This window comes from Colossoma macropomum, unplaced genomic scaffold (genome assembly GCF_904425465.1).
Source record: "Colossoma macropomum unplaced genomic scaffold, Colossoma_macropomum, whole genome shotgun sequence".
NCBI classification, from domain to species: Eukaryota; Metazoa; Chordata; class Actinopteri; order Characiformes; family Serrasalmidae; genus Colossoma; species Colossoma macropomum.
This window is the reverse complement of record NW_023494800.1, coordinates 29,411,793-29,438,776: the sequence shown is the minus strand read 5'-3', so window position 1 is coordinate 29,438,776 and position 26,984 is coordinate 29,411,793. Positions and strand designations below refer to the sequence as shown.

The 26,984-nt window shown below is 41.0% G+C and overlaps 1 protein-coding gene across 1 annotated transcript; it reads right to left on the bottom strand.

Moving 5' to 3' along the window:
* Nucleotides 1-821: 821 nt before the first annotated feature.
* Nucleotides 822-26,984, bottom strand: wdr41 (WD repeat domain 41). Its single transcript, XM_036587846.1, has 14 exons — nucleotides 26,803-26,984; nucleotides 26,478-26,568; nucleotides 22,264-22,379; nucleotides 18,224-18,272; nucleotides 17,134-17,262; nucleotides 16,894-16,956; nucleotides 14,141-14,252; nucleotides 13,945-14,007; nucleotides 11,972-12,073; nucleotides 10,901-11,085; nucleotides 10,146-10,267; nucleotides 9,432-9,517; nucleotides 6,052-6,188; nucleotides 822-3,681 (listed from the first exon to the last, which is right to left on the bottom strand). The coding sequence occupies exons 2-14, from the start codon at nucleotides 26,523-26,525 to the stop codon at nucleotides 3,541-3,543; spliced, it is 1,353 nt and encodes a 450-aa protein (XP_036443739.1). The 5' UTR covers nucleotides 26,526-26,568; nucleotides 26,803-26,984; the 3' UTR covers nucleotides 822-3,540.

Sequence of the window (26,984 nt, the reverse complement as noted above, 5' to 3'; positions counted from 1 at the left end):
GATCGCGCCCGTAAGAGAACGAGGCTGCAGCGTCAAAGAACAGTTAAAAGTCTGAAAGCAGAGTTTAAAGAATCCGAGGACGCGAACCAAAGAAGTGACCACGCCCTTTTTACGGCTCGAACACATTCTGGGTGATGAGCCCAGCTGTCAGTCAGTGAAGCTTCATGATGGCTCCTGTGACGCTGGTGAAGATGAAGCTGACCCTTCGGGAGCGACTGGCCTTCGTTCATAGTTGTGATTGTTTACCTCTGGATGAGTGAACCATTGATCTTTTGCGCATGCGGGTCAGTTTAGGAGCTGATCTGTTCAGACTGATGTCACTTATTCGTCACATTTAAAAGACACTGTGAACAGCCTAGTAAAAAATCAGATTTGGGCCACTTTTACCTGCTGTGTGAACGTAATCTAAAGTGAGGTGATGTGGATGCCTGAACTAAACCAGCTATAATTAATTTAATGTTAACATTTTCCATGAAGTAACAGTGTCATTTTTTTAAGGGCCTTTGCTTTGAAGTTGAAACTTGTAGACTACAGGAACACAGAATCAAATGCCAATTTAACAAAGTATTGGAATTATTCAGGCCAGCCCTAGTTTCATAGCTTTAAACGCTCCAGTATCTCCGCAACCTTCTGAAGGTCCAGCGGAGGGGTTCCTGAGAATGTTACCATGGATACCACGTGTTTATTACATCTTTTTATGCTCTCACAGTTCTGTCACCTGACCCGTCTGTCATATTGGTTGTTTATCGTCTGCTTTGTTAATATTATTATTATCATTATTATTATTATTATTATTATTATTATTAGGAGGGTTGTGTTGGGCAGGACAGGTGTGTAACAGTACTGTAATTTGAACTGTAATTTTTTTTTTTTTTTAGATGAAACTACTGTGAGGTCATTTGATTGTGGGGAACTTCACCACCAGAGGGCGCTTAAGGGTTCATTCAACCCACTGGTCAGTACAGAGTGGGGATTTTGGACCCAGCTGTCCATTTCCTGCCCTACCTGGTGTCAGACATGTTCATTTTTGTTGAAGACGGAAGTGAAAGTACGGGTCGTGTGTCTGTGCCAATCGCTGTATTTTTACACTGATCTTTAGGAGCGAGAACGATAGTATTTGCAGAAATGTACATAAGCTATATTTTTTAATAAACAAGAACAACAATATTAAGGGTAGGAATGGGGAGTGCTGACATTGCCAGCCACAGCTGTTTCCTGTTTTTATTTTTATTTTTTTATTTTTGTCAGTTGTATAAAAAAAAACAACCCAGACTGTAAGTCCTGCTTCAGTTTTCATTTCCGTCTGTCTGAGAATCCGCTGTTGTTTCAGAGGAGCCGCTCCTGATTTTAAAGCGTTACTATGTTGTATTTGTGAAACACATTAAAAGAAACTTGCAATAACATTTTCTCTCATGCACCTCCTCACAAAGCAGGCTTTAATCAGTGGCAGTTAACACTGTTTACAAAAAATACAATCAGTTTACGTTCCAGTGGACACCAAAATGTGCAAACGAGCATTTTTAAAGGGCCCATATCCAACATTTTTCTCCATAGGTTCAACTTGTTTTTTGCTAATTTCCTAATTCATTCTTACATACTCAAAGGCCGTTTTGTTACTGTGCCTTTAAGGCTGATGTACGTAAATGAGCTCTCTTCTGACTGGCTGTGCCTCATTCAGAAAGCAGCCTGGCTTAAACAGTCATAACTTCAGCTTGAGTGGGCGGAGCTAAACGTCTGTAAGATGAATGGGTAGACTATGTAAATGTTTTGTGTGACATGGCAAAAAAAAAAACCTTAGTGCACATTAGTGACCACATCTGAGCTGTGACTGGTAGATTTAACAATGATGTAATATGTAAACAAACTCAAAATAAGTGAGGAAATTCACTTTTCCACAATATGGGCCCTTTAAAATAAACACATCTCAGAATGCATGTGATTCTCAAATCAATCATTCACACAAGTTACAATAATTCTGCACACAAATCTACATGCAATCAAACATTAAATTAAAATGAGTACAAAATGATTTGCCTAATGCTTAAAAACACACTATATTTAAAAAAGGACGACAAACTTTCTGCTAAAACATCTTAACGACAGGCAAATACTGGTTGTGTAAGGCAGGAATCGTGTCCTGAGCTCAGGATGGCTGTGAACATTTCATAGTAAAGTTGCTGATACAGGATCAGAAAGTTCGCACTCTCGGTTCAGTCAGTGTGGAGTCGTTCGGTGCTCATTAGAACATAAAAGGTCATTTTCACAATTCGTATTCGAAGGCGTCCGTCTTCTCCTCACCACCGAACTGTAGAAGAATAGCTCAGGGAAAATTCATTTTGCCCAGCTGATCCCAAATGTAGTCGATCAGCCGAGACATGTTTGGCGTCGAAGTTCACTTGTTTAGTTTTAGCACTGAAGCTACGAGGCTAACATAACTAACAGGTAACGTAAGCGTAGACTTGCTTAGGTTGGTTTCTGACAGTGCAGGTTTTTCCAAAATGTTATGTTAAATGTATAAACCAAATCAGAACATAAACATGAAGGTTGGCTGGATAACTTGCATCCAATCAGCTTGGATGCTTAATTTCAGTAACAGTATATAAACAAAAACAGACAAAACAAAACCAGTAAAATCTTGTAATGTTTGAGGCTGTAAAGTCAACTGTACCCAAGTATATAATGAATTTTACTTTTTCACTTTCTAAAGATGGCAGTGCTGCTACATGTAGCTAAATACTTTGGTGTTGATGTTTTTTAGAATTACAAATGAAATTTAAAATTAATTTAAAAAATAATAAATAAAACATTTAGAACATAAAAAATTCACTTAGGTGGCCAGTGAGGAAGCTAACACCATTAGCATTTATGCTAACCCTCATAAAAAGAGAATTTTTGCCCATATTTTCACACACAATGTAAAAGCTTCGTTTGATTTGTGAAGCTTTGGGAAGATCAGTTTAAAAATTATGTCCACTTTGGACCACAAGAGCTAGAATCGTACAGCCTTCAACGACATTAGGAGCATCTAGCTTGTCAAACTTGAGTATTTTATAAAAATTTTGATATTTAATCACAAACTTTCTGGTTTTCCAGTATTGGTCTAATCCTGGTTACTCAGGATTAGTACAAAATCCTGTGCATCACTGCAGCACTGGAACTAAACTCTGCTGTTCTGCTGTAACCATTTGTCTTATATATTGTTATATAAGGGCATATATAGTATGTTTAGCTACATTAGCCTCGTAGCACCAGAAGCAACCTTGAAAACACCCACCATGTCTTGGCTGGCTGAGTACATTTGGGTTAAAACAGTGCTTTTTTTGAAAAACTCCCCCTTTAACAGGACCACTGTGAACTGACCCTCAGTGGGTTTTTGTTAATGGTGATGTGTGGCGGTTCTTTGTGCCATGCTGCGTTTTGGTAAACCGGAGTGTTCTTTACCTGTTCGTCTGGGACACAGGTAAGTGTGACGGGCTGTTTTTGGGAGCTCCAGAACCAGATGGAGTTAAATGAGTGATCGGCTCTGGTCCACAGCGCCCTCTACAGGCCCTGCATCTCCTCCAGCTTCTGGAACAGCGCCAGACTGCGCAGCTGCGACTCTCGCTCTCCGTCCTTCCACACGATGAGCAGGTGGTCAGCGGAGCAGGTGACCAAACCTTTCTCGCCGAAACTTGCAAACATCTGCAGCACAGAGCAGTTCAGTGCTGGTCAGAAAACACAGCCGAATCCATGTTTTTCATCATCTTAAAAGATGTAAGTCTAAAATCTGTGTCTAAATGTCTGTCTAAGACATGTAAATAGTGAAGTTGATGCATATATTTAAATGAATTCCCCCCACTTTATTTTCAGGACACATACTGGGGGTTTATTGTGGTCTTTTAAAGGCTATTCATTCAATAAAGCCCAAATTAGGCACTTCTAACCAGCTTTATTCACTGTCCATTACGCTTCATTATGACCTAGTCATGCATGAATGAGCATCAATTAATCACTTTACTTGGCAGCATTTAATTCCTGTAGGTTCTCGACGGTGTCGGGTGACTTCTGGAGTTCTTTGCATTAGAACTAATAAGTGTTTAATACATCATTAATACTTAGATGAGCTCAATATTCTGAAGTAGAGTTCGTCACAAATTACAGGCTAAAAGGCGCTAAACAACTAAACAACTCAACAAATAAATGACAAAGAGGAAAATCGCTGTTCCTCTTTTTCCCTCCATTATTTTCTCTATAATCACACCACTCTTTACGTCTTATGCTTTGCAGTTGTGTTAATTTAACTACAGCTGTCAACCAGTTAAAATACTTACTTGTTTCTGATTGCTTGTGTCTAATCTGCTCAAATTTGGGCCTAAAGACAGATTTGTTTCCACTTAAAAAATGAGCAGACAAAAGAATCTTCTCTGATCAGAATGTATTTTTACCTTCAGTAATTTAATAACATTATTTTGAAGGCAGAATCTGATCACTTGATTTCCACAGAGTGAACGTCCAGTGAGAGCAACAGTGTTTGCATGTTCCCTATAACATATATACATATCATATATACAGTCAATGAGACTGTATATCACTGCTGTCAGAACAAAACCTCATCTCTCCAAAATGGTAACTTTACAGGAGAAGGAAAAAACATACTTTACTTTTAATGTAAGTCAATGGAACCAGACTTTTCTCAAAGTCATTTTGGGCCGTTTCTTTGGGCCATTTGATCATTAAACTTATACACGATGTAAAGAGCAATATGAATTTTCAGATTATGTCAAAAATGGAGATACGAGGTTTTGCTCCAACAGCAGCGATGTATTTCCTATATACAGTCAAACAGAGTATATATCATATATACAGTCAAGGTATGTGTACATCACATATGTTGTAGCATTCTGCTGTTGGCTCATTCAGCTGTGGACGTGCAGAGCATCATGGGAAAGTGGTCGGAGGGACTTCAATTTATACATGTTTGGTCATGTGGACATTACTGACATGTTTATGTGATATATGTGTGGATCGGTGCTGAGCTAAGGGGTTGATTGGGGGGGGTGTTTGTATGGTTATCCTTGACCCCTCTGCTCTGCCCCAATTCAGTCAGTACTTGGTGGCGGTGCTCCACTGCTGCTGGTTCAATAAAAGAGCCTTTCCTGAAAGCTCTATGTTTCCTGCGTCTCCTTTTTCACCAGATGTCACAATATATACAGTGAGTGAGTGTATATATATCATATATCTCATATATACAGTCAATTAGAGTATTTGGTTCAGCTTCTCTGTGACTGTAGCCTCTCATTAATACATCTCGTGGATTACAGTAGTTACAATGGAGCTTCTCGAGGGTAACTGAAGCTCCACCAAACTGCTGCTTTTGTTAGTTTGCTGCTCATTGATTTATCCACAGGTCTCCTGTGAGTGTCTGTCCAGTGTGGCCTGCTGAAGGTGCTGAACGTTTCACTTTAAAAGACATTTAAAAGCTGAATTTTAACGAAAGCGATACAATCACAAGTTTTATCAGAACAACATACAGCGCACTGCAGCTGAGCTTCAGCCTGCACTACTACAGATGGGGTGTAATTTAGTACATTAATGGATCAAGTTTGACCATTCCATCTCTGTCCAGTAGGGGCTGCAGTGAACCCCCCCTCCCCGCTCCCCAAAACCGAAATCTTCTTCACTGAACTTTAGCTCATTTTAACTCCAAAAGATGGATCACTGTGGGTTTTGGCGTGTTCTCCTGCTTAGTATCAGCAGGCGGGCAATCGATGGGAAAGTCGAGCCGCATGTAGATCACATCCTTCACTCTGGCAGCTGCGTTAATTAAGCCGATGTTAAACGCATCGATATTGACACGTGTCTGACCGATCAATAAGTCCTACTCAGCTTGCTATTTCTGATGCAGACACATCAGATACTTCATAAAAGCGTCTAATAGATACCTGATAGCAGCAGCGCAGTCAGAGTTCGGACTACAACACGTTTAAGACCAAAATCAGAGTGCTGAACTTGGCACAGAGGAGACCTTTCACCTCTCACCCCTTCAGTGTTATGGTATGGCAGGACACGTACCTGAACAGCACCAGAGTGACCGATTAGATCACCGATCAGCTCCAGTGAGCGAAGACCGCTAACGTCCACAAGCTTCCTCACAGGAACACCTGTCTGTTTACCAGACCGGCCGAAAGTGCCAAACATTCCAAAAAACCCTGAAAGAGAGAGAGAGAGAGAGAGAGAGAGAGAGAGAGAGAGAGAGAGAGAGAGAGAAGGAGGAGGAGTAAAAAAAAAAAACACTTAGTTGTTTATCCAACAAGTGTGTTACTGTAGATAAAGCTAAACTATAAGAACAAAATTATTGGGACACCCCTTCTGATTATTGAGTTCAGGTGTTGCAGCCACACCCATCGCTAACAGGTGGATAAAATTAAGCCTTGCAGTCTCGATAGACCAACACTGGCAGTAGAGGGTCGCACTGATGAGCTCAGTGACTTTAAACATGGCTCTGTTATAGGATGCCGCCTCTCCCACAAGTCTGTTTGTGAAATTTCTGTCCTGCTAGATCTGCCCATCAACTGTAAGTGCACTGTGCCAGCTGTAACGTTTGGTGGAGGAGGGATGATGATATGGGGCTTTTTCAGGGGTTGGTCTAGAACCCTTAGTTCCAGTGAAGGGAAATCTTAAAGCTTCAGCACCAAGACATTTAGAACAACTGTACACTTCCAACTTTGTGGGAACAGTTTGGGGAAGAACCTTTCCTGTTCCAGCCTGACTGAGCCCCAGTGCACAAAGCAGCTCCATAAAGGCCTGACTGGGGGAGTTTGGTGTGGAAGAACTTGACTGGCCCTCACAGAGCCCTGACCTCAACCCCATCACACACCTTTGGGATGAACTAGAACAGAGACTGTGAGCCAGACCCTCTCGTCCAACATCAGTGTCTGACCTCACAAATGCTCTTCTGGATGAATGGGCAGAAATTCCCACAGACTCTCTCCAACATCTGTAGAAGCTTCCCAGAAGAGTGGAAGCTGTTAGAGCTGCAAAGGGGGACCAACTCCATACTAATGCTAATGGATTTAGAATGGGGTTCATAAAAGCTCCTGTAAATATACTGTGTAAGTGCCCTATATGTCCATATAGTGTGTTATATATGACTATATGACATGCACCACTGTGTTCTGAAGGAATGTGAAATGTTCACAACAAAACAGAGCAAAGAGTTAATTTTTCTTAATCAAAACTCAACCAGATGTTACATCATTTTAAAAACTCTTAATAAACCTCCTCTCTGCTTAGATAAAGCATATAATACCTGTTTTTACAATACAGTTAAACACAGCTGTAGGTTTACAGTGGAGCGAGCAGCTTTAAGCAGATCACTCTGAGCTGCAGTGTTTACAGTGGAGCGAGCAGCTTTAAGCAGATCACTCTGAGCTGCAGTGTTTACAGTGGACTGAGCAGCTTTAAGCAGATCACTCTGAGCTGCAGTGTTTACAGTGGACTGAGCAGCTTTAAGCAGATCACTCTGAGCTGCAGTGTTTACAGTGGACTGAGCAGCTTTAAGCAGATCACTCTGAGCTGCAGTGTTTACAGTGGACTGAGCAGCTTTAGGCAGATCACTCTGAGCTGCAGTGTTTACAGTAGAGCGAGCAGCTTTCTGCAGAATATTCTGAGCTGCAGTGTTTACAGTGGACTGAGCAGCTTTAAGCAGATCACTCTGAGCTGCAGTGTTTACAGTGGACTGAGCAGCTTTAAGCAGAGCACTCTGAGCCGCAGCATTCACAGTGGAGCGAGCAGCTTTAAGCAGAGCACTCTGAGCTGCAGCATTTACAGTGGAGCGAGCAGCTTTAAGCAGATCACTCTGAGCTGCAGCGTTTACAGTGGAGTGAGCAGCTTTAAGCAGAGCACTCTGAGCTGCAGTGTTTACAGTGGAGCGAGCAGCTTTAAGCAGAGCACTCTGAGCTGCAGCTGTATTGCAGCGTAGTGGAGTGAGCAGCTTTAAGCAGAGCACTCTGAGCTGCAGTGTTTACAGTGGAGTGAGCAGCTTTAAGCAGAGCACTCTGAGCTGCAGTGTTTACAGTGGAGCGAGCAGCTTTAAGCAGACTCTGACTGCAGCTACAGTGGAGCAGCTTTAAGCAGAGCACTCTGAGCTGTAGATTTACAGTGGAGTGAGCAGCTTTAAGCAGATCTCTCTGAGCTGTAGGTTTACAGTGGAGCGAGCAGCTTTAAGCAGATCACTCTGAGCTGTAGATTTACAGTGGAGCGAGCAGCTTTAAGCAGAGCACTCTGAGCTGTAGATTTACAGTGGAGTGAGCAGCTTTAAGCAGAGCACTCTGAGCTGCAGCGTTTACAGTGGAGCGAGCAGCTTTAAGCAGATCACTCTGAGCTGTAGGTTTACAGTGGAGTGAGCAGCTTTAAGCAGAGCACTCTGAGCTGCAGTGTTTACAGTGAAGTGGCTGATTGATGAGAATACACACGCATGCACACGCCTTCCACTCCACAACAGTGATGGATGTGAAGAGGGAACAGAGCCAACATCTGGATCAATCTCAGAGAGAGAGGGAAGAGCAAGAGGCAGGCAGAGGGAGGAAAAAAGAGAGGAAAGAAAGGTGGAACTAGCAGTGGACATGCATTTCACAGAATATTGGAAAAATTATTTTCAGTGTGTGTATATATGTATACCACAGTAGTATAGTCTATATATATACACACACATTACTGTGCCAACATTTTAGGCATCTGAGAAAAAAATCATTCCTTAAGAAGAATCTGACCCAGTAAAAGACCCACTACTACAGGGAGATTCACTCGAAAGAGGCCCCGAATTTTCTATAATTACTCTCTCTAGGACGGGGCAATCTAAACGAAACAACATGCAATGTGCTCCTCAGTATATGGAGCTTCGTACAAGCCGGGATGCCCTTGCGTCGGAGCGATGAGGTAGGGGCCGGACAGCTGTTGCAACGTTTGACCTCTGTTTGCAACGGAGCCATACCCCTTCACTCAGTCACTCAACTTCTCATCAGGATGGTGGTGTACAGTGTTAAGCAGCACATCTTCATGGTGCAAACTTATTGGGTCACCAATTCATTTAAGCAATGTCAGTATGAATTCAGGAAGAAATATGGTGTTAGTGACGTACCCTCAAAAAGTGTTATTCAGAAGATGGTACGGAAACTGGAAACGACGGGATCACTGATCCCTTTTCACGGTGGATGGCGTCTGAAAATGTCGCAGGACACAATCTATGACGTCCAACATCGTCTGCAGCGTTCGCCTATGAAACCTCATATAACATTTACTGAGGAGCACATTGCATGTTGTTTCATTCAGATTGCTTCGTCCTAGCAAGATTTATTACAGCATATTCGGGGCCTCTTTTGAGTGAATCTTCCTGTAGTTAGGGAACAAGGACAGAGAATCACAAAGGCAAAAAGAGACATGTATTTTCTCACCTGAGGGGGCGGGCTCTGCAGGTAGGGGGAGGTCCTGTAACTCCCAGATCCTCACACTGCCGTCCTCAGAGCACGACATCACCTGACTTCACACAACAGAGAACACAAATACATCAGCAAAACAGTCACTGGTTTAAAAAGACAACAGACAGTTCTCACGTTATATAATGTATTGCTTTATGTATCAAGTTTTGTTAAAAGCTGAAAATCATCCCAAAGCATTTCAATGTCAGTAGTAAATGAAATTTTCTCTACTTTGCTCAACAACAAAAAACAGCACTGTTCATCAGCAATTTATAATTCATTTGCCTTAAGATGTCTAAAGTCAATTTAGCTAAATAAAGTCTAAAGTTGTTACCAGTTATCGCATTTTGATAGAAGAATTTAGTCTTTTAAATGATGTGATGAATGGTGCTTAATATGAACAGAGACTTGAACTAACAAGATAAAAAGGTCTATTTTGATTTCGGGGTGACATTAAAATTTGGTTTGTTTACAAAATGAAGTATTGCAATTATAAAGATGGAAATTCAGCTTTAACATTTTACTTTATGGAGCAAAACTTCAAGAGTACATATTACTGACCCTTCATTTCATTATTGAAATATGACCAAATTTACATCGATATATACAGACTTCGATGTATAACAATAATTAGAAACCATGAGCTTCAGATCAATGCATTAATATTAATATAGTACAATAACTGCTTACCTGTTGTCCAGCAGCATGGTATGCAAAACATCAGAGTCATGAGCAATCTTCCTGTACGCCACCACCATCTTCATCACTGCATTATACACATACAGGCCACTGCCTACTGCTGCAACCACCAGCTACGAGAAAAATAACTTCAAATCATAAATCATTTCAAAATATCCTTGACAGCAAAAACGACAGCATAGCCAGAATGAGAAGCTGCTGAAACTTTCCTAACATAAAGCTACACTATGTCATTTTTGGGGATTTGGAGACCTGGTGAAAATGTGTAATTCTGTCTCATGTTTGAAAATAAAGTAGGAGGAGCAATGAGCAGCAGCAAATCAGAGCCTGAGAAAACTCCTAGGAAGCGAATAACAACAATCATGGTAAAAATACCAATGAAAATTTACATACGCTGCTGCTCACCGCATCTATGGCTGGGTTTGGAGTAGAGTGAATATTCGGGTCAACTTTCTCTTCTGTTCTAGAGATTGACCACTCATGTTCTGTGTGGGCTCAGGAAGCGGCTGGGGGGGGCTAAAGGCCAATGGAAAGAGCATGCATCCTTATTTGACGATTCTTTTTTCTGCACAAAAAGTTGCTCAGGCTACAGTTCGGCACGCAACAGACACTTCTCGCTAGGCCTGGGCTGGTAACAGCGTCCTGTTACTCAGGTAGCCGTGTGGTAAATAACCACAGTGAACACTTGAACCAGGTGTGTGGGGGGGGGAGGTGTTACCATTTGGTCCTGTCACATATCAACCCACCTCTCCATCTGTGGCCAGGTGCTGAATGGACATCTCGGTCTGTTTCTGCTGGCCCACTCTGATCTCTGGTTGGGCATCTCCTGCTGGCTCCTCCCACAGAATGAGCTCATAAGCCTGGATCGTCCAATCCACGGCATCCCAGAGGATGAGTTCACCGTTATGAGAGCCACTAGCAAACAGGCCGTCTGAGAATACAGAGCAGAAGACGAGTCATCACAATAAATCAAACTATGCAAAGCACAACAGCTTTTCAAAGAAATACATCATCTCCTCAGCACAATAAGCAAAGCCACACACTGTTCCTGAAGCCTGTATGAGTGTCATGGCTTCCTAAGTATTATGGTGTGTACATACACTCCCTGTCCAGTTAAATAGATACATACAGATGCAGAAGCAATCTGTAGTTCTACAATTCACAGTTAAACCGTTTGGGGAAAAATCTGACTGCGGTTTTTCTGACCAATATTTTAGTGTGATTTAAATGTGATTATTTTTTGTTATATAATGGGGTCGGCTTTTCTGGACAGAAGGCCAGAATATCCACGTTTCCTGGCTTCAACACTCAAAGTAGTGTGGCAGACTATAGGCCTGTAGGCATCTATGTATGTATGTATGTATTTATTTATTTATTTATAATCCTTTATATTGTTAATTTTTGTGAAGGATAGAGGTTTTTTTTTTTTCTTATTTTTTACTTTTAGTATTATATATACTGTCTATAAAGTAACAAGTAACAAACTGTAAAACCTTGTTAAGTAATTAACAGTTAATTACATGCTTGTTAAATCTCTTCTTGTTACTTCTTTTATTTTCTTGATTGTCTTGCTCTCCCTTTGCTGCTCTAACACTGAGAATTTCCCTGTTGTGGGACAAATAAAGGATTATCTTATTTTATGACGTGGGGATTTGTTGATCAGTTAGAGCTCGACCAGTCAGCAAACTAGGAATTGAGCAAACTAGAAATTGTACATTAGGCACTGAAATATGCCAACCGCTGGTTTTGTCCCACTTTAACTTTTTGTTATTGTGGTAATTTTTCGTACAGCCCTAGTCTGTGTCGTGTAGTCTCACCGTTGATGCTGATGAGCGCTCTGATTGTGTCCTGGTGGTCAGCGAGGTGGCGAATGGCCAAGACTGACATCTCCACTTCAGACAGGTTTAACTTAAAAATAACTGAAACAGCAAACAACAATCAATTTTCACAGATAAAATACAGTAAACATTTTCAAATCCACCTTCTCTAGAGGTTTACAGTGCATACGAGTCACTTGGACAAATTCTGCTTCACTGTACTATAGTACTGTTGAATATGGAGTTCAATGTAGCATAGAGCTGCAAAAGAAATCATATTTTTTTTCGTTATCATGATATAAGTTTCCACAATAAACATCAGCCGGTGCTGACAGAACGGAACTACCTCACACATGGAGCACAAAAGTGACGTAACTGGTGGCAGAAATATAGCGCTGAAGTCCAACAAGTACTTCCCTATGCTGTGCCTCACCTTGGCGGTCAGCGAGAGTAGCCGGTTACAGTTTTCGGAAGAGTCGAAAAGAGAGCCCTCCCTCACGGCGGTCATATATCAGACATATGAAATGTGGAAATAACAGCCATAAACACAACACAATTTAGCGTGCTTCGCGCTGTAATCACCACAGTTTGTGGTTGTGGGCGGAACTTCAAGCCAATGAGGATTGAGCTCTGTTGCCATTAAACTCAGCCTGGCAGCAGCTGGCTATGAATACTCCCAAAAATTATAATGGTGTACAACATTGTGCCACGGTGGTGGTGCCAATGCATAAATCTAACCAGCATGCATTGTACCCAGCCAGGTGTCAATCAACCCTGAGTCAAACAAGCCTGGTGCCTGGTCGACATGGACTGGCTACAAATAAGCTGCATATTACTGAACCCATGATGAAACGCATAATGCAGCTTTATTAACCTTCACTAAATAATTTATGCTCAAAATCCAACTGCTTTTTTTCCAAGAACATTGTTTTGGCTTTCAAGTTAAGTTATGGCATAATATCTATTTTGGCTTTAATTTAATTTTGGCTGATGCTTTGTAGCACAGTTAGCCAATAAAATAATGTTGACACATATAAGATGCGAATAAAGTTTGGTTGTGTGGTGCTATTTGTGATTTCTCATAGTTCTTTTTAGCCAAAAAATGCACAAATATTAACATATATTTTCCAACATTCACATGTTGATTTTGGGCTTGGTGTGTGGAGGTGCGGTGGGTCTGGAGGCTGTTTTGCCGCAACACGGGGGCTGTGTATTAAGGACCACAGCCCTAAGCAGACGAGTACGAGTGGGTCGAAGTGGGCGGGTGTGGTCAGGAACAGCACTATGCTAAAAAAAATCACATCTTAGCAAGTGAAAACATCTTAAATGTAGATCACATATCTAATATTTCTCATTATAAGACTTGTAAGAATATTATAAGATTATTTAACTAGTGAAAGAGTGAATATAATTTTGTTTATTGCAAGAAATAATGCTCAAAACAGGTAAAATGATCTGCCAATGAAATAAGACACTTTCATAAATAAAATTCCTTAATTAGAGAATGTCTCGATGGAATAATCTTAATATATTCTCACAAAAATTTCACAAAGAGAAACAATAGATATACTGACTACATATATGTTTTTTTTACTTGCTAAGATATTTTTTGCAGTGTAGGTTTTGTGGGTACAGGCATATGTAATGTTTGGTTGAAGTGGTGGGTTCAGGCATTAATAATCAAGCCTGTACAAACCTCTAGTTCAATATGACTTGATTACCTGAATAATTGATTTTAGAATTTTTCATTTTTCCCTTCATATTTGTGCTTACAAGCAAAACTAGAAATCAGATATTTATCAAAAATGCACCCCAGGTTTAAGTATCGGTGTCCGACTACAAGAATTAATTTGACTGATTTCCAAAGAAAGATGTATTTGGATGGCGTACATCACTAAAAACAGTCTGAGAAGGAATATTATGTCTATGTCCCTTTAAAATAATACGTAAACAAAGATTTTGACATCACATACCAATCTCTTTGTCCATGGCAGCAGCAACGCAGTTTTTGGGTAACTCCACCATCGCAGTGATGCCTGCAGTAGGACAGACAGACAGATAGACAAACAGCCAGTCAGACAGACAGATGAGTAGAGGTTAGTGCTTCCCATGCTCTGATACACCTCATCAGCTGATGATGAATCTTTTTAGGATCTGAATGAAGAGAACCTGCATCTCTGTGATGTACGCTTTTACACTGCAGCTGAAAGTCTCTGTTCCACACACACAGATCGTTACCACCCGAGAGCCATACATCCACATCGTTCAACACCAACAGACACTACGAAAGAGAGAAAGAAGCGTTAGTACACACAGAGAGAGGGAGCGTCACTCAATGTCCACAACAGGCATACAGAACAGTTCCACACCTCAGACAAATATGTGACACATGTGTGGCTGTGTGTCTGTGTCAACAGATAAACACAATGAATCTGACATTTTCAGTTCCGATTTGAGACACTTTCATATGTGATGATACGTATCCGATCTGCGGCAATGTGACTCAGTCTGAACAGCCAGATCGGAATTCATGCGACTTTTACGTCAATCCAACTTGACATTCGTCATAATTTCATGCTGGTGAGATTCATAAACATTTAGGCTGATGGTTCTGTACCAAAAAATTTGATGAGACGTATCCAAACCCTCCGTGTTCTAAGAGATTTCGGAAGAAATGGCCGAACGTGGCTGCAAGAGAACGAGGCTGCAGCGCCAAAGAACAGTTAAAAGTCTGAAAGCAAAGTTTACAGAATCCAAGGACACGAACCAAAGAAGTGACCGCGCCCTTTTTACGGCTCGAACACATTCTGGGTGATGAGTCCAGCTGTCAGTCAGTGAATCTTCATGATGGCTCCTGTGATGCTGGTGAAGATGAAGCTGATCCTCCGGGAGCGACTGGCGCTCGTTGGCGATCGTGATTGTTTACTTCACACTTTGGCGAATGCGGGTCGGTTTAGGAGCTGATCTGTTCAGACTGATGTCGCATACAGATCACATTTAAAAGATAATGTGAACAGCCAAACAAAGAAATCGAATTGGTGAGAAAATCACTTTTGGGCCACTTTTACCTGCCTTAGATCTCTTTGTGAACTTCTAGAAACGTGCCTCACTGATGCAGGTGTGGACAAGGTCAGGTTCTGTCACATTTACATCACGACAAACGATAAAGAATCAGACTTGTACTGGTTCCCAGGAAACTTTTGACTTATTTTAAACATCCAGCGAAGTTTACATTGAAACAGAAATAAAATAAACTGGTTGGATTTATTGAAACACTATGAGGGTGTGGCCTAATATTCTAATGAGCATGCATGATTGACCGCCCTCGGTCCAGCCTGCTACAGCACTGAAGCAGAACTAAAGAGAACAGTGCGAGGGAAGTGAGGTAGCTCAGTTACGCGTGTTAGGTTAGCTTTCGCTCAGTGGTTAGTTTTCACAGAGAGGCCATTCTGTAAAGCTGTTTGGGTGGGACAACCCAAACGAGCCTTGTGATTAGTGAGGACACTGCTTACCTATGCGATACTCAAAATAGTCCCTTTTCACATTTCCGTGTTTTTGTTCTGCTGAAAGTAGTCATTGTAAGGTGACGCTGCTTCCGCTAAAGCAATAACAACAGCAACAATGACGAGTTGAGTGTGTACAGCTCACTCAAGTATTAGAGCTTGAAGCAAAAACAGCCTCATCTCAGTTTCAGTGGTCTGTCAGCTGACAATGATCAGAGGAAAAACGAGTTTGTGTGATTAATAAAGGAAAAACTTTGTGATACAGAGGAAAAGAACCTCTGTGTCTGCATTTCAGCGCTGCAGTCTAACGTTACACTGAATGCAGCTCGAGCTTTAAAGTTGCTGCTGCAGCCGCTTTCAGAGGAACAGTTTTCATTTTCTCCCTCAAAAATGATCAGCGACTGAGAGAGCGAGAGCTCAGCGGAGAGCAGATGTTTGTTCACTGGTCCCGGTGGTTCTACCTTAAATGGTGCCTGAGCCGCTAGTATGTAACAGCTGCATCATTTAAGGTGGAACGGGACAATTCGAACAAGAAGTGACTTCAGCCTCACGACTTTTTAGTGTTTTGACAGTTTCTCGATGCAGATTAAACGTATCAGGAAACCAGCTGAGTGATTATAAATGCAAATAAGAAACCGTCTACAGTGGTGCTGCAGACCCTGACGACGCATGCGCCCCCTGCTGGGATGTGTGTGTGTTTAGCTTTTTGCTGCTTTAACTAGTTTATTGTTAGTGAGCTGTTGCAGCATCTCCAGCGAACATGGCTAATCTGGCATTTTGGTTAAACTTATTTTCACCTCCATCGATTTATCACTCTGTAGGCGTCAGCTGACGTTACTGTGCTCTGATAGCTGTAAAGGAATTTTTCCACGAATCATTTATATCCTTTATTTAGTCTGGACTTCCACATTGTTGTGTGTTTGGTTCTCCAACAGTTCTAGACACATCCTCGAATTTCAATCTTGGCAACTATAACAAAGATGTGACTCACCTTTCTGTGGTGGCTGAAGTGATATGAACACCTGTGTTTCTGAGGTTAGTAACTGTCCGAAAGGCAAAAGAGGAACTTGTTTTACCCAGCGCTTACACACTTCCGCATCTTGTAAAAAGGGTCTATTAGGAAGCCCAGTTTGCATCGAAAGAGGAGAATTTTGCCAAATACATTGGTCAATCAGTGAAAAATTCACAGGACATACTTTGTACATATATGTGTATACTGTGTCCGCACAAGAATAAGATAAACCTACTTAGATTCAGGTTCCCTGAGGCTTTAAATTACCAGAAACTCATTAAAATATACCTGATCTGTGGATCAAATCAGATTGTGGTTGCTTATCAGAGGACTCTGAACCATACACTGCAGCTTTTCACAGTAAAGTAAATCACACAGCGTACTGTAAATCAGATCATACACTGTACCTTCACAGACGACTGTAGATTGGATACGGTCTGCACTCTGTTTCCTGTGTCTGGATCCCACAGCTACACCACTATTAAGGAACACACACTGCCAGCTTTAAAACAATTCAGAATTGCTTGGAAAAACACACTGACTACATACATGAGCCTGGCTGTGATGAAAACATGATCAGAGTGATGAATCTCAGTTCATAGCTGCATTTTTACACCCCTAACACACGCGTACGAGTATGAGGATACACTCAGTGAGCGGTCTGATGATGCCGTTATAAGCCCTGTGTGGGGTTTTCCTCCTCTGATGAAGGTGTATGACGTCATGGCCGTGATCTGTTGCGTATGACCTCGTAGCTCCATCAGCCGCTCCCCAGTCTGAAACACACAGAGTTCAAATCATGTGCAGCTGAAAAACGTAGAGCTACATCTGTTGCAAACATGCCAACTCGCCTCCTACGGTGTTCGTTCAGTTTAAAGATTATAAAATCCCCCTCTGATGATGTATCTTGAAGGTGAAAGAAACTGGGGGGGCGGTGTTTGACATATTTGCGCAGTGCATGCTGGGCATTGTAGTGACTGAACACAAAGGCATTCAAAGCGAAAGTAATCTAGTGTCCATTTGACACGCATGTGCATGAAGGGCAGCCAGTTTCTGCAGGAGAGGCAGATTTCAGCACAACACCCACTGTCTAAAGTGTCTGCCTGCAGTATCCAGCTATATGCTGACGTTTTGATCATTTTATAGCCCTCAGTAAGTCATACTATGCTCTAAACCACATCTACCAGTCTGTAACATCTTAACGAAGACCCAGATGCGGGGATATTTTGGGGATGTATTTACAGAAAATATTTGGGTGACTATTGATTCTAGTATTTGTTAGCTACATTAGCCTTGTAGCTCCAGCTCTAAAACTAAGGAAGCATTTGGACTCCAGACATGTCTTGGTGGATTGACTACATCTGGGGCAAGTGGACAACTGTGCAAATGTGATTTCTTGCTAAACCATTCCTTTCAGTTTGTAAACATCTGTGATTAGTAATAACAATATTACATATTTTCTCATTGGGAATATGATACCAGTGTTTCCCACACATATATCTGGGCTGCCCTCACAAACAGCCACCCAACTATATTTTGTCCCATTTTAATCATTTCTATATGTCATTTTGTCCCATTCGAGAAATTGTTCAATATTTTCATTTAGTTATAAACAAGGGCACATTTCACATAACATGAGATACAATATCAGCTGCTTGTATTTCAACTATTTTTTCCAATTCCAAACCATGAGTTTGGATATCAATGAATATTAGTATACGATCCAAAATCTCCCACCTCCACATTCCACACCAGCACCATCCCATCATCCCCAGCAGACGCAAACCTGAAAAACAAGCACAAACGAAATAAAAAAATGATATTAAACATAATTAGCTTCTCGTATCCGGAACTCTCTCTCCGCAAGTCCGACAGTCTGATTCTCTTCATGCATTCAAATCTAATCATTAAACATATCCACATTTTCTCTCACATACAACCTAAACTACTCCATTAGGCCTTCCATATGTCCTGCCTAGTGTTGTCTATCTCTCTACTACTGTGTCTACTTGTTTGTTTTTAGTGTTATTATAATGATAACACATCATGTGTTGTTATTATTATTATTATCATAATGTCCAATGTGCCGTCTGTATGATGTAACTAGCTAAACGCAATGAGAACATGTCTCTTTAGCATCATATAACATTAAAGCAGTCATGACTAAAATATGTAATAGCATGTAATCACTTTACTTTGTCACACATTTGACTTATTTGTTCAAATTCCACCCCAATGTTTTAAAACGCAAAATAAAGTAGTATATTGCGTTAAAGCTACAGGACTGTGTCAGAGACCACCATACCATTCATATGACTTCCAGAACAGCTTCTAAAGTACAAGTTATTTATTGTTCAGAGTCAAGAAAAAAGCAGTACAGTACAGAATATTTAACTATAAATTACACATTAGACAGTTTTGGTGGTCTACCAGGTCTTCCAAGTGGTTGTAAGGAGTCCCAGTGGTGCAACAAGGGGAGGGGGACAGGATGGCCAGTCGCACTGGGCCCTGTGGCGGATTATGCTTTTATTAGGCCCTCCTGCCTCAGACTGCCTATTAAAAGTACTGGGAAATGTTCTGTCTGGTAGTCTGACTCGTAAGTTGCACAAACATGAGCATGCATATATATATGTATGTGCGGAATAAACAATATGAAATCAGAGATGTGTAGTACACCTTACTGGCTAGACGGCTTAGTTGGTTCACAAGCCTACAGAATCATAGGCTACGTTCACATTACCAGGTTGAAGTGGCACAAATCCCATTTTTGCCCTAATGTGACTCAGATCTGTTGTTTTCAGGACTGAGATCAGAATTCATGTGCTTTTTTTTCCACTGCGCGTGCGCCATCATTTAGCACTACCATGGCTGCAGCGCCGAACAGAAGTTAAAGCCTGTAAACGGTGGAAAAGCAGCTCATCTCACCTTTTTCTCCTTCGTCTCGCTCTAATAATGAAGCTGAGAGCTGATCAGAGTTAATGATCTTCTCAGCAAAGCTCGTTCTGCTCGTTAGTTTGTACTGATGATGAACATGATTCACTCACGTGACGTTACTGAGTAGGATGTGCTCATGAGGGTCATTTCAGGACGCTGGTTCGTTCACATTAATGACAGATTTGAGTCACTTACCTAAACGAGTGTGAACCATCCTGTCAGAGAGATCGGATTTGAGCAAAAAATCAGACTTGAGCAATGAGGCTTGTAATGTGAACGTAGCCACAGTTTGTGTTCATAACTGCAAAACAGACAAAAGGAGGAGAGAAAGGTGGAGCTGAGAGGAAAAGAGAGAGTGTTCTAGAAAAGCTAATTCAGCACGAGAGCCACAGGTCAGTCTTTAGCCTCCTATACTCACCTTATCACTTAGCTGGCTGCTACTGCTGCAGGCCGTTTCTCTCAATTAAGAAAATATCAAATTAATTCGCCACTGACCAAGTCGATCCCCATTACTGATATTCAGACTCCAGCTGTTCGTTTTCATTAACAGTGACATGTTTGCCATTCGCTTAGAAAAACAGCTCAGGTTCTGCTTCCTAGAGCAGCCGTCACAACTGATTTTACACAAACAGAACTATAATCAGCAGGACAGTCAGAACAGTCTTCAATCGTGTGGAACCTCTTCTTACGTTTGTAGTTTCTGCTCAGGCTGATTAAAGTTTATTTTTTAAAAAAATATTACATCATACGTACAAAATACTGTTACATTTAAAGGATCAAGGGCATCACTGAGCTTTAACTTTGTCCAAGTATTTAAAATATCGTATGGAATAGAACATTATTTGCACTGGAATGTTTAAGTGACTGAGCTGATTATGGTGCCGTCATACTTAATGGATGGGTATCATATTAATAAGGCTATTTATTATCACGATACACATTTTAAGCCTGGAATCACTTCTTAATTTTAAACAAACAATAACAGGCATCTTAGAAAATGATATGTAAAGATATTTATCTAGGCCCTAAGTGTTTATTTGTTTCAGAAACACTAACATTAGAATAAATACAAATAATAACTCAGCCATTTTCTAAATCTCTCCTGGACGAGGTCTGATATTTACAGTCACTGTCCAATACCTAATTTATCCAAACCAATCCTTCATTGAATTTACTCACGTGCCGCTGATGGAACTGAACAAATGCGACGGCTGGAGGGCAGTTCACCTCACAGCCAAACAACACACCATTTCTACTGTATTTGTATTTATTCAAATGGTCTATATCAGGGGTCGCAAGCCAAATGTTTAGAAGAGCCATTTGTCCTTTCAACGAAAATCTAACCACCTTGGGAGCCTCAATATTTTATGCCCATTTTGCCATCTTGGCTGTAAATATGCTTCAGTGTGTGCTGATGAACTGGAATAAAATAAAAAATATAAACAAAAACCCAGACTTACTTTGCTCTGCTTTAATCTTTAGCTCAGCTACAGCCGCTTTTTTCGCATCTCCCACAGGAAACTTTTCCTCAGAAGTAGAATCAGATTATTTTCTTGTAAAATTTCTCTCGACATGCGACTTTTTACGAGGCTGAAGTCGCTTCTGATTCGCCAGCTTCTTGTTCATATTTTCCCATTTCACCTTACACAACTTGTATTGGACGTGCTGCACTATTTAAGGTGGAACGGAAGAATCTGAATGAGAAACTCACTTCAGCTTCACAACTTTTTAGCGTTTCAGTTTGCAGATTAAACGTATCAGGAAACCAGATGGAGTGATTAGAAACACAAATAAGTCCATTCGTCTCCAAATTATCGATGTTCGTCTTAAATCTCTCTCTTTGCCGTTTCGTTAGCTACTAGCTAGGCGAGACTGGTGTCTGTGTTGCTATGGTGACCAGCAGTCTGTGCTGATCTTCAGGGTTAAAGGGTGAATTAGCAGTTCTACATTAACTCCAGAGTTTAAGACCATTTACTGTTAAACTGTGTTGAATGATCAGCAGAGCTTTATTTTACTGTAAAGGAGGATTATTTTATTTTTACCTACAACTCTAATTCAGCTGTGGAGCCACAACAGGGCAGTAGAGGAGGTGCATGCAGCACGGGAGCCACACGTTGCTGACCACTGATCAGTAGCAGACCAGATACATTGGATGCTAATGGGAGGAGTGGAATGCCTTGAGACCATCAGCTTGTTTGAGACGTAACAATACCACGTAATTTTCTTTGTTAATTGGAAGTAATTTTTGTACAGAGGGGCGTTCGTTACACGATTCTGTGAAGCTTTGAACTCCTGTTTTTCCACTTTGACTTTCTCCTCCCTTACGCAAGTTGTCTGATATCTGATCCCCTCACAAATATCTGAACTCGTCCTTAAAACTTCTGCTATTAGTGCAATTTTAAGAGAGCTGGTTTGGGTGGTGCTGGAATTGAAGTCGGGTGTGGAATCCGTTCCTGTCTGCTCTACTGAACTTCCCATTACTTTCACAAACACCAAGCCAGACAGGAGATTCACTCACACACAAACCATTACAGCTGGGCCAGGTTTTAATGCATCTCGAGTTTGGGGGGAGGGGTGGTAGGGGGTTGCGGGGGGCTGCAGGACAGAGGTGATGGGTGTTATGTGAGGGGTAGAAGCAAGCAGGGGGTTCACACAAACACATACGCGTGCTCTAAAGCTCTCTCCGGCTGTGATGATTAAGCTCTTGTCACGCTCTGTAAGTTTGCTTTTGGAGAGGATCTAGCTCAGGCTTAGCTGTCAATCACATGGTCGGCTGGGCTGGCGAGCGAGGGAGAGCGAGAGCAGGAGAGAGAGAGAAAGAAATGGAGGAGAGGATTGCTTACCTGAAGTCATCAATCTGCACCAGAAATCGAACAATGTCAAAATGTCCTTTCAGCACCTGCAACTCCGTGAAACAGTTTTTGGGCTGTTCCTCCCCGATGCACAGCGCCGCGCTCTTCTGCAGCCGCAGAGACAACACACAACGGACAAACGGATCAGAGCCGCAGAGGGGCTTCAATCACCAGCCCACGTCTGCTGAAATCACTGCTGCCGGCCTGGCCGGGTCAGGTTAGCTAGCTCTCTTTGCTCCCACACATTCCCTCACTGGAGGCTTAAACAAGGACGTAGGCCTGGGCGATATCTACATGATCAGCAAAATATGCTTAAACATCTTCTTTAATAATTGCTATTATCAATGATATCACCCGCTCCACCCCACCCCCAAGGCTGCAGCTTTAAACCGCTTTCTATTCTCTTTTAACTTTAAGCGCTTTTTTAAACATTAACTGTTTACTGCAAATCCTTCAAATATGCAGCAGGAAAACAATCTGAAGCACACAAGCAAGTTCACCTATCAATGGCTCAAAGGAACAAAATTAAGGTTTTTTTTTAGTGGCCGAGTCGAAGTCCTGACTTGAATCCCATCTCAGGACCTTAAATGGTCAGTTCATGCTCGCAAACCCTGAAATATAGCCAAATGAAAACAATTCTGCAAAACAGAGTGGGCCAAAACTCCTCCACAGGGCTGTAAAAGACAAAAGGCAATTACTTTTTCACAGGGGTGATACAGGTCTTGAATAAATCTTTAGCTTCAATAAATGGAAGAATCATTTATAAGCTGCGTTTTGTGTTTACTTGCGTTGTCTTTATCTTATATTAAAATTAGCTGGATGATCTGAAACAAAGTGTGACGAACTAGCAAAAACAGAAGAGATCAGGTGGGGGCAAATACTTTTTCACAGCCCTGTATTAAGTAATATAACACTGAGTAACCCAACACATTTTGAAAACTGCTTCACCTGTCGTTTTAATAGATGTTACTGCAGACATGTGCATTGATCAGGTCCTTCTGGTGTGGGTTCATGATGACTGGCGTGCTAATAGCTCCCCTTTCTGGAGAAATTACAGACCTGAGGTCTGCGGGATTATTCTTTCAGTCCCGCTCCCACAGAATATCGGAATCATTTGTCCTGTTCCCGCCCACGCAGTCCCGTCCAGGCAAACTGACATCCAATATCTGACACAGTCTATTTGCGGCAGTCGTGGTCATCAGGCTCACAGTGGCTTTACCAAACGACATTTATTCACCATTTAAACACAGAGCAGGAATTAAACCTCAGAGTGGTTATTTTTGGTGGTTTGCTGGGCAGCTGTGGCTGTCGGACTGAAGGCCCTGCCGTCTCTGTGAGCTACGAGAATCTGCGTGTTGTTCACGTGATCGGCTGCTTCACAGCTCTTTAGAGTGACTTCATTCGTTTTAACTGTTTTACTGTCATCGTTTTATATTGTTTATAAGTGTCGTTCTACAGAAACGTCCACTTTTCTGTCTCTCCATAGGAGTCACGGGTGTTGCTGATCCTCATTGGTGTTACACATAATAAAGGAAACATCAGAAACATTTTTAATGAAAAATATATTTTAAACTGGCTGCTACAGAGCATCGAACCACATGTTGTCAATCATGGAATATCCACTAAAATATGGAATTTAATCCATTTGTGTTCTATTTTTTCACAGTTACCTCAGAATAAAGTGGGTCACACCAGTGACTTCAGCTAAAAGCTTCATATGAAATCATGAGCTAAATGAGAAAATCTCTGATAACTGAAAGACACAGTGGACTCACCATGAGCTTTTCCTCATAGATCCTCAGAAAACAGGTAAAAGGAAGTCGAGTGATGTCATCAGTGTGACTTTTATTTCAAAATAAGAGATTTTTTGTTATGCAGTAACACCAGTGACACGACTCCTGAGGACTTTCACTATACATTTTATAATATTTATTTGGCATTTGTTCTCTTTATGTCATTGAAGTCATATATTTCATAGTCATGTATAGATTATTGCAGTTAAAATTACAGAAAAACATGTTTTTTACCTCAAAATGTGGCCTCAGCCTTCACACATGGCTGTGGGGACGAGCTCTTCTGTGGTGAATTCTATATGATTGATTTAAAAACCAATATTGCTAAATTGAGGCTCAAGAAGGTGTAATTGTTAAAATAGCTTATTGTTTTATTTTAAAATATAAACAAATTGTAAGCCTAACATGTTTTTCAGGTGTGATATATCCGTAAACCCTAGAGACACAAAGATGGACGTTTCCATAGAATGACTCATATGATGTAGTGATTGTTCTACTTTATTTATGTATTAACTTGCAGGATTTCTCTTCATGCCTGCTTCATCGCGCTCCCGCCTGCCGTGGGCTGGTTTCCTGCCCACAACAGTGAAAATTAGTCCCGCGCCACAAGATATCGTGGTGGGTCGTGCAGGTCCAGTGGGAATCCCACGGGAGTGCAGACCTCTATTTCAGACAGCAGGCAATTTCTAAAGCCATGCACTCTGATTTACCTATTAAAAAAGAGCATGCTTTCCATCATTATAGTGGAGTCACTTCAGAGTTCAGCTACAGATGCCTTTGGAAAACCCTGTATTATTATGTTTTCACAGTTTTCATAATTCAACTAGACGCTTAAGTGCAGTCTCTCTCCGCTAAACAGAAGGAATGACTATATGGACGCATGCCTGTACACTTCTTAAAGGAACATACACCCCAATTTCCCTAAATATGTAGCTGTTTAATGGTAAATTAGTTCTCTCTAGCTCTCAATCAGTTTCCCAATATTGCGATAATCACCTTTCATACACGCCTCTTGGGTTACTTGTCCATCATCAATAATATCCGGTTATACTGCCCTATCGCCCAGGCCTAGTCTGACATCTCTGTAAACCAATTTCAGTTCTCCTTGGGTTCTCATGCGTGCTTCAAAAGTAAGATACGGTGTAAAAATGATCTTCCATTGGCTTCCGAAGGGCACAGAGCTGCATCTGGTTTCAGGCGCAAAATGTTCTTGTACAACTACAAGCAAAAGCAGTTCCAACAAAAGTCGTTTGGTTAATGTGTGAATTAGAATTGAATAATTTTAGCTTTTTGCTGAAAAAATAGCACAAAATTAGCACCTAATAACTTTCCAGCCTGTATTCTGGCCATACAGGCTTCAACTAGATTTTTATTACCTTTATGGAAAATATTGTCAATAAAGCACCATCTTCTTGGACACAGTTTCGAGATTAGCTTTCAAACTTGTGATCTCCCACCCATGAGAGGAAACCTTAGACAGGTATGCCACTGAAGAAGCCAATAGGAGTCACCCTCATTAAATACATTTCAGTAATACTGAACACTAAATATCATGATTAAAATAACAAAACGTGTACTATATTTGGACTGTTCCTTTAACTTATTCATATCCTTCATATTCATAACTTAGTATGGATGTTTGGATGCTTGAATGTTTTATGTAGTTAAACAGGTTCCAGCAGAACGTGCTTCTGGTCATCTTCTCGTGTTCTCATAGCAACGTCATCTGTGAGTTTTCCCAGCAGTCAGACAGATGTTTCTACAGATTCACTCTGAAGCCTGTTTTTATTTTTTTTAATCATAAGTGTTTTTAATTGGTGAGTGACTTATTTTCTAGACATTGATTTACTATCTCAAAATAATGACTTACTGTGTCGAAACAGTGACTTAGTGTCTAGAAATTCTGAGTATGTCAAAATGATGACTTACCGTGCCAAAATAATGACTTATTTTTTTAGAAATTTGAGTTAGCATGTCAAAACGATAGTTACTTTGTCGAAATAATGACATTTTCTGAACATTTTTAATTAGTATCCCAAAATAATGACTTAATGTATCAAAAGAGTGACTTAGCTTTTAGAAATTTTGAATTAGTATCTCAAAATAATGACTTGCTTTCTCAAAACAGTGACTCAGTTCCTGAAATTTTGAATATCTCAAAATAATGACTTACTAGGTCAATATAACGACTTGTTTTCTAGACATTTTGAATTGGTATCTCAAAATAATGACTTACTGTATCGAAACAATGATTTATTTTCTAGACAATTGTGAATTAGTATCTCAAAATAAAGACAATTTCCAGACATTCCATGGATCTTCATGAAGTATTCCACAGTAATTAAAAAACTAAAGAATGATCAGAGGACTAAAACTCCTCTCTAGAACTTTCTCCAGACGTTCTGCACTCACCTCGACTGCGCCTTGAGTGCCACGACCCCCGAGAATCCATCGCAGCATGACTGAGGGTCTTTACTGAGGGAAAGGGGGCAGAATATAAAGCCTAAAAGAACACAGGAACACATCCAGACCTTACCGAGCTGCTGCTACCCACAGAAAGACGGTCATAACATTGTGTCTTAGGAAAATTCTCCAGCTTCTCATTCGAACTTCCCGTTCCACCTTAAATGGTGCAGCAGTTACTATAATAACGCCTCAGGCAACAGAATGTCACTGGTACAGCATTTACGGTGGAACGGAAAATTCGAACAAGAAGCCAACCTCGGTCAGTCCTTACCTGACCATTCGGCGCCCTGTCTTAGAAACTATAATGACTGACTAAAATGTAGAATTGACCAGCCTTTAAAATACACTTTAAACACGAGCGGAGGACCAAAACAGAGGCTCATTACAGTCGAGCTAGCGAGGCTCCGCACCACAACAACCCGCATTCATGTGACTGACTACGGAAGCGTAGAG